The sequence below is a fragment of the Mastigoproctus giganteus genome, chromosome 4 (assembly GCF_048544385.1).
Source record: "Mastigoproctus giganteus isolate SK-2022 chromosome 4, ASM4854438v1, whole genome shotgun sequence".
NCBI classification, from domain to species: domain Eukaryota; kingdom Metazoa; phylum Arthropoda; class Arachnida; order Uropygi; family Thelyphonidae; genus Mastigoproctus; species Mastigoproctus giganteus.
This window is the reverse complement of record NC_143578.1, coordinates 220,071,206-220,080,353: the sequence shown is the minus strand read 5'-3', so window position 1 is coordinate 220,080,353 and position 9,148 is coordinate 220,071,206. Positions and strand designations below refer to the sequence as shown.

The following is a 9,148-nucleotide window of genomic DNA, read 5'->3' as shown; positions in this document are numbered from 1 at the left end:
CCTGCAGTGCTTCTTTAACCAGTGCCTCCATTAATTTTCCTGGAACAGAAGTTAAACTCACAGGTCTATAATTACTTGAGTCACCCTTGATCCTCCTTTGTGAATTGTGGTCACATTTGCACATCTCCAGTCCATGGGTACCTCCCCTGAGTCCAAAGAAGCTCTCATAATTATGGCTAAGGGTTTGCTTACTTCCTTTGCTGCCTCCTTTAATATAACTGGATAGATCCCATCCACCCCAGGTGCCTTTTTTTATGTTTATCCTCAACAATTTCTCCTCCACTTTCCTCTCAGTTATTACAAAATCATCTAGCTCACTGCCAGAGTTTACTTCACCTCTGGCATTCCCCTTCCTGAACAACTCCTCATGTGTGAATGTAGATGCAAAATACTCGTTTAGTTTGTTAGCCACCTGAGCAGGATAATCAACAGTTGACCCATCAATATCCGGTGTACCAATCTGATTCATCCCTTTCCTTCTAGAGTTTACATAAGTAAAGAACTCTTTGCTGTTTTTCTTTGCATCCTTTGCCAAAGATTTCTCATAATCTTCTTTTGCTTGCCTAATCTCTTTTGTGACTTGTTTACAGACCAGCTTATATCTATCATGGGCTTCCATGTCACCCATTAATTTATATGTATTCCATGCATTTTTCTTCTCTGTCATAAGTCTCACCTGATATCCATTTAGGCCCAAGACTTGAACAATATTTCTTACACCTACCGTCTGTTTACTAAGCGAGCAGTGCTAGAATGCCGTATCGGGAAACTAATTTTCCGCGTAAGTTATCCAACATTTCTCATTGTTCTCGTGCAGGCTTTCTTTACCTTCGCCAAATAAAGCTTTAACCCATCACATAACACCAATAATACATTGCTGCTACTGTCACACTTGTCATCAGACACTATAAACCGAACTTTCACTTTCTTCAAAGAGAGAGAGAGAGAGTATCATCCTAGAGCAGGGGTGGCCAACTTAACTTGTGATGTGATCTCCTTTTTTTTCTTCAAAATGTGCCCCAATCTACCATCTCAAGTGAATTGTGTCCAATGACATCTTACCTGACAACTCCGTCTTTAATTCAGCAACCATCCATACTGTTACCTCATGTGTTATCTGGAATGATCGTGGAATAAAAATCTAGCTTTTTAAAGGCTTCTTGAATGTTTTGACCATACTAGCCATGGCTAAGGATAAAAACATTCCTGCATGCATTTATTATACCTACAAACCATAAGACGCAGGAAAATTTTAGCCCAGATTTTCCAGGAAAAAAGTGCATCATATGGCCAAGAAAATGCAGTAATTAAAAAATAGCATTTGCAACTAGCACTACCAGACTAACAACACCTGACATACTCTGTAGTGCACACATAAATCCATTTCTTAATCCCTTTCTAATCTATTTTCTGTGAATAAATTAAATAATTTAATTATATAAATTATTTAATTAAATAAACAGCCAACTAAACAAGTCAGTTGATGTATATAGTGCATTATATTAACTAACATGCCTACAGACACATTAGCAAATAGCAATAATTCATGATTTATAGCAAAAAAAAAAAAACAGCAAAGAGCAACAGAGTTTCAGGTAAGAACTGAGAATATTTCATTTCTGTGTATCCCCCATATTGCCCATTAATTCCTCCAATCAACATAAGGCAACAAACAACATCCAGCACTTTAGCTATAATAAATGGTATGTGGATAGTCTATATGATATATATGAAATAAATAATAATTGTACTTCTATTGATCCAATTTAAAAAAAAAAAAAAAAAAAAAAAATTGAAAACGACACAAATCTTTCTAAAAGAGCCAAATATGCAACTTCATGAAAATCCATCTGCTGAAAATTGAATTATTACATGCAGATGGGCAAAGAAATAACAACTGCTGGATTGGTCTATTTTTAACGAAATTTGGTATGGCTCGACAAATCTTTCTAAATATAATCTTTCTATAGAACTAAAACAAAAAATTTTATGAAAATCTATTCACTAGGAGTCAAGTAATTACATCTGTAAGGAAAGATGGATATGGTGAAGACAATAGGTGCTTAGGCATATGCTGACATGCCTAAGAGAAGTCAAAAAAAAAAAAAAAAAAAGAAGTAAAAATAATAATTAATGTGCTTGCTTAATAAATAAGGTGCTACCTTTATAAAAGACTATTCAAATTAAAAAAAAGTTTATTTTTCCAGCCAGTACAAGTTGCCAATTAATAGCTTAATTCAACGGTAATTTTAATTCTTAAATGGGCATGCCTATAGGCACCAGTTATACCTGGTAATTTTTCACTTAATGGAGATTCTTGAATTTTTAATAGAGAAATTTTGGGGAGTCGGGTATTTTCTTGAAAGGTGCTGTAAATTTTTGGGTTGTTGCAATCTCATATACACCACAGTTTATAACTGTGTAAATTTTTTGTGGTTGCACTACAGCACCTATATTCCATAAATAATCTAAATTAATATGAACAGCAGATTTTTCTTACTTTTATACAATGTTGTTACAACCTAGCCAGTAGCACTGTGAACTAATATAACAAAGAATTTCTAAGATTTTTCCTACAGTAATATGAAAATGCACGTAGGCAACTGAGAATTAACTGAAATATATCTTAAATCCACCAACTCCCCCCTCCCCCAAAAAAAAGAAAACTTCACTTACCAGTTCCGGGAGAAAGAGAATAATCATCTTCCACAGAATGACCATAGCAATCATAATATCCCTCATACTCTAAACAGAAATTTAATTTGAATAGTTACTGATAAACAATATAACATGTCTGAATTATTCTCTTGTTAATATTAATATAAATACTTAAAAGTACTCAAAAATCAAATCATATTCCAATATGATAGCTTCACATATGAAAACAAACTTCAGTTTATTCTTTATATCAACCTAATTTAAATGGCCAGGAATCTTTAAGATGAAACGATTAATGCATGTGGTGATCCTTTCTATGTGTCTCATAGTGTTTACCTTAGAAAAAGATCAAATATGTTAGGGTTACTAGAATAAATTTAAATAAAGATATTATATAGAGCTACAAAGAGAGTGAAACTGAAGAAAGTCATGACTGAACTCATTTAGTCCTTTTAAACAACAATTTTCATAGTTAAGGTTAACATCTTTATTTTTAATTTGTTCTAGTAAGGTACACATGCAATAACCCTGTTTTCATCTTAAATATTCCTAGACATGCAATGGAGTATTATATAATTACTGGAAAACCTACCACGCATGAAAAATTACTAATAATCAACTATGATACCACACAACAACAATTTATCTAAGACATTTCAAAATCCACAAGGTCCTTAGAGTCTTCCATTTATTGTAGAAGTTTACTATTTTTGATATCCCTGTTAAAGAGTTCACATCATAACTAGGCATTAATACACTTAAGACACTACCACTGCAATTTATTCTGACCATATTCAGAAAAAAGTGCCTCACCCTTTATCCCCACCCGTTCTTACTCGGACTTTATTGTATATTTCAATTTCTCAAAGTTTGAATAGCATAAAGCTTAATGAGCAGTACTCACCTTAGATAAATCTGCTATGTTACATGAAGTTAGGATGGAAGAATTTGAGGCTTAAGGTAGTTTAAAATAATTTAAAATTTAAAATAAGTTAAGATTATGAACACGGAATTAAAATATGCTTAAGGAAAGTGCACAACTTCGTCCCTGGTTGTCATTGAAGAATTAATTAAACTTTAAAATATAAAATATGAGACCGGTGAAGCCAAAAGTCATGAACGAACGACTTTCGTATTAACGTCATCAGTGCTATTCAAACTTTGCGTCAATTTCAAACGGTACATTAAGATATCCTATAATCTATCTAAATATTTCAATTTCTTATGGTAAAAGAAATAAAACAAATCATTTAAAATGGTCTATGAGTAGTATTCAAAGTTAACTGCTCTGTGTATCTCAACTCAACTCTCATTACATCAAATGGAATAAAATGCATAAGTTCTCTTTTCCTTGGTTGAACTACTGATCATAACATTCAGTCAGTAATGCCACTGAAATCATTTTTTAAGGATGAAAACCTTTATTCCCTATTTCAACCAAAAATGTGATCCTTCATCAAAAACTTAAGTTTTTAAAAACAAATGTGATAAGGCAGTTCTGAATAAAAATAAAGATGGTCACTAATAGCTTGTATCAGATCTCTAATTTCATTTTCTGCCTACACTAAAGCTTATAACTGTTGTAGCCAAACTATTAATAAATCAAATTCAATTTGAAATATTCAATAAGAAAAACTTGCCTTTTGTCTAAAACGTGGTCTGGCAGCCATTTGGACACGAGGCAATTAGTCAGTTTCAGAAACTTCTATTCACCAAGAGTAAAACAAATTCTAAGCACCAAGTCACCACAACACCTAAAATTCATAGAATGGCACCTAGTAATTTCTGCAGTATTGTTCATAATCATCACATGTAAAATACTTTGAAATTCATGCATTGCCTGATTATAATTTAACTTCTGACCATTATGGTAGCAATTAATAGCCAGCAACACTCTGTTACAACAAAAATCTTAATAGGCTGATAGAGTCAGTGCTCTCACTATGCATTAGGCAATCTGAGTTGCTTGGGGAAGGGCACTTTCACAAAGGCAGCAAGATATATATATATATATATATATATATATCTTGCCCGTTCTTCCCCCCTTTAATCAACATATATCGCTCCCAGGGTACACGGTATTTTCATTATTAGCATTAGTTAAATTAAAGATTTATACTTACTACATTCTACACATAACATTAAAAATAATTTTATATATATATATATATATATAATTTTAAAAATGAAATGAATAAATATAACACACTTTTAGCTCACATTCATGATTGGGCCATATTTTTCTGAACAGGTAACACTGACTGTACCCCGCACCTGTTCCGTCACTGGGCAGCAATATTATGAAATGTTGGCAAATTTCGCAACAACATGGGTGCCTTCAGGATACCATATTCATGCAAGATGGTGCACCAACTCCACATCCACCATTGTGTCCAAAGATTGCTAAGGCAACACTTTACAGACGAACAGGTCATCAGCCATTGTTTCCAGACATCTTGGCCACCCCAATCAACGGACCTCACCTCATGCAACTTCTGGTTGTGGAGTTTCTTTGAAGAACTAGGTGTATCAGGAATGATGTCAAACTCTGGCAGATCTGAACAACAGCATTAGACATCATGTGCTGGCTATTCCAGTTGACATGTTACATTCTGCTGTAGAATGTTCTTCGAATGGAAACTGTTGTTGACCAAAATGGAAGACGCATTGAACAATTTTAGCACTGTTCAAGTGATTTGTATTGCCACAGTGCCATATAGTGACAAATTTTATAACTAATTTTTTTTTCCAATAAATGGCGAGCGCATTCTTTATTGTTGTACCTGTTGTCCAAATTTCTCTTCAGTACAAGCCTTAGAACTCGCTCCAGAGCTCTCTACATAGGGATACTTTAATTTTAACAACCCTGTATTTATCTGTATCCCTATGTAGTTAAATTTCATTATTTGTTCTATTATTTTCCCTTCTAGTTCTAATTTACACCTGAGTGGTTCCTTTTGCTGTTGTTAAGCTCTGTTTTTCCTACATATATTTACATATTACACTCTTTTGCTTTTTTTAGTAAAATTATGTAGCATTCTTTATGAATTGCCTTCATTTTCTGCCATTAATATTGCATTATCTGCACAGCAGATTAAATCCATTTTTTATTCTAATTCCTTTATTTACTACTCTAGTTACCTCATTAAATAATTCATCCATTATCAACCTGAGAGTTGTACTTGGCAAGTCTCCTTGTCTTATTCCTTTAGTTATTTCAATTTCCTCTATATTTCCTTGATTTGTGTTGTCTATATAGCTAATTATTAGTCTATTATACTCTAAAGGTTTTTGTTATCTGCTAAATCATAAATATTACATCTATGAATCTATTTTTCCTAAATCCTTGCTGCTCATCATTAATTCTATAATTTCATTTAATTTTTCTGATATTATCTTTATATTCAGTTTCAATAAAGTATTTAATATTTATGCCCCTATAATTTTCTGGCAATTGCTCATCTCCTTTATATATTGGTATTGTTATATTTTTTTGCCAATCACTTGGTATGTTATTTTCTTTAAAAATCTGTTTCAAAAATTCTATTAATTCTGTGGTTAACTTTTCTCCTCCATATTTCAGTAACTCATTATTTTATCTATACCTGCACTTTTCCTATTTTTTTAGCTTTCCTATTATTCCTTTAATTCCTTCTACGTTTAATTCTATATCCACTTCACTGATCTTATTTTTTTGTTTTCTAACATTTGTTGCCCTTTGCAACAAATATAATATAATGTTTTAAAATAATTTACCCATGTAACCAAATTTGTTTATTATTTTAACATACTCCCCAATGGTATACTCCACCTTGTTGGGGTGGGGGCTTGCATGCCCCGATGACCCGCAGAACTAAGTCATATTGTGAATGATGTTAGCTACTGGTAGGGAATCACAAGCCAGACAGGTCAAAGGGTAGGGGCCAGACTAAGAGAGAGATACCCTGGTCTGGTCCTCCAAGTTGGGGGTTGCTGCAATGGGCTAGCTCCTTGTTCAGTGTAAAAAATACACAAAGGCTAAACGATCTACAAGTGGAAATGGGGGAAATAAATTGCTCTTCACAGAAATGGATTTTTGGAGATGCTCAGCAAGAACTTATAGAAGAGACAGAAAATGGAATGAAGACATAAGAGCAGGGGCACGTTATCCAACAGGCTAAAAAGACATCTGTCTAGGGCCCCACAATCAGAGGGGGGGCCCAAAATCACTGTTTGAAAAACTTATTGTTTTTTTACTAATAGTTTTAAGTGATTTTTATCAGAAACTGACTTTCTACCTGAAGGTCAATGAACTTGAAGATTAATTTGAAAATTACGTTTTCTTCAAAAATGGTTTTACCGATTTTGATGAAATTTTATATTTAGTTCTTCCTTAAATAGTTGAGTTAATTGAAAAAGTAAACCGCCTTGTATGGAACCAGCACCCCTGATAGCGTTATGCTTAAGGGTGTCCCCACATAGAACGCAGGTGGAAACTAGCAGCAAAATGCAGCTAAAGCTTCTCACAGGCTATGATAATAATTGAAAGTGGAAGAGAAAAATATTTTTGCGAACGAATTTAAATTTATTAATATCATTACTATATTTAATACCACTCATATACCACGTGAAATTAATAATATACTTTATTAAGCCTAAAGGTGACATTTTAGGCATCTTGTCGAATGGTGTGATGATGGGTATCAGCAAGATGCCTGAAACGTCACGTTAATGAATAGTAGTTTATGCGATTGTTTAATAAACTATATTATTAATTTCACGTGGTATTAAATATAGTAATAATCTTAATAAATTTAAAATCATTCACCTGCAAAAATATTTTTCCCTTCCACTTTCAATTATTTCAGTGTGCATTCCAATGAACATTGTATCGAAATGTCCTGTAATGGGCATTAGTAAACCACCCACTTCCCCTCTTTCCTCCATAATTATTTATGTCTTGATAAGTTTTCACCTGAAAATTACTGGACACCCACTGAATTGCGGGTGGGGTTGATTGGCAATTTAGTGGTCAATTTTAGTTTACCGAAGAACTAAAGGGATTAATGTTCTGCAATTCAGTGGCACCTGTAAACCTACCCAATCGCATACCGAGAAGTCGCACTGGTCAACTGTTTTCTGTGTGTTCATACAGAGAAGTTGCACTGGTCACCTGTTTCTATGTGTTCATAGCCTGCGAGAAGCTTTAGCTGCACATCGCTGCTAGTTTCAGTAAGCGGTCACTTGTGTTCTTCATGTGAACACCCTAAGTAACAAGGAGAAGGTAGCAATGATTTTATCAACCAGTCTTGAGTGAATGTCCAAGCAGAACTGAGGGTGCAATAGAATGATTCAGCAGTTTTTGATTTTAATGCTTAATTAACTTAAAAAATGAGTGTAAAAACATTAAATATTGAGTGACAGAAGAACACTGAGAACTGAACTTTTTCGATAAGATTTTTACTTAAATATCATAGGTATATTATTTTGTTTTAGAACATTCATTTTTATTTTGTTTTATATTAACAAATACAGCGGATACCCGATATATAGCGATAAACTCGTGGCCTCCATCTGTATTTATAATTTGTATAATTTGTATTGAGAATGATATTACAAACAGGACTGATTATAATAAACTGATATACAATTTCTCAGCACAAAAAGTCCATATAAAGTAGTATAAAAATACTTATTAGTTTAAGTGTATATATTATTTCTGAATTATTCTTCTGGATTAGATATTTTTCTTGTCGTATAATTTGTTTTGATGTCACAATAAAATGAAATTGAAAATGTTCTTTATTAGTTTCTTCTTTATATGCCCCCCCCCCCCAAATTCCATTTTGCCTTGGGGCCCCATGAGGGTATAACGTGCCCCCTGCATAAGAGAGAAGATGGAAGTGAAAAAGAATGTTATTGATACTATCAAAGAAAGGCATTTAACATTGTAATAAGTACATGTAAAACAGATGCAAGAAACCAGATATCCAAGGGCTATTCTGGAATGGATACTTCCAGGAAGAAGGAGACCTAGGATGACATGGATGGATGGAGTATGGGAATGCATGACAACCCGAGGTTTAACTGACAAAAACATCTTGAGCGGCACTTTATGGCGGGAAAAAATTCCTACCAAAAAATAACTTGTAGGCTGAGGTTTTTTTTTTTTTTTTTTTTTTGATTTGGTAGTTGTTGGCGCATCGGCTTCTATGGCCATATTGCACCTCCCAAGGTTTTTGCAGTACTTTGATCCAAGCCCGAGGCGGGAATCGAACCCGCGACCTTGGGTTGCCGGGCAGGTACTTTACCCACTCGGCTAGCCCGGTCGGCGTAGGCTGAGGAAACCCACTGTATGTGGAAACACTCCTCTTGAAGAAAGAATTTTAACATATTCATTTAATTCTTTTCTTTGATTTTGTATTGTTCACCAAATTTTTCTTTGTGCTCCATAGAAGTCATGTTCTAATTCTTTTGAATTAGAACATGACTATATCTATTTTGAATCTCC

At 33.7% G+C, this 9,148-nt stretch overlaps 1 protein-coding gene across 2 annotated transcripts in view; it reads right to left on the bottom strand.

The window, feature by feature from the left end:
- The window catches only part of HBS1 (translation elongation factor EF-1alpha (GTPase) HBS1), a 295,975-nt gene that overhangs the window by 263,143 nt on the left and 23,684 nt on the right, over positions 1-9,148 (bottom strand). For both annotated transcript variants that reach the window (XM_090371173.1, XM_090371174.1), the window contains exon 2: positions 2,677-2,745. In XM_090371173.1, coding sequence (XP_090227299.1) covers positions 2,677-2,745 — 69 coding nt within the window. The remainder of the gene's footprint in view (positions 1-2,676; positions 2,746-9,148) is intronic.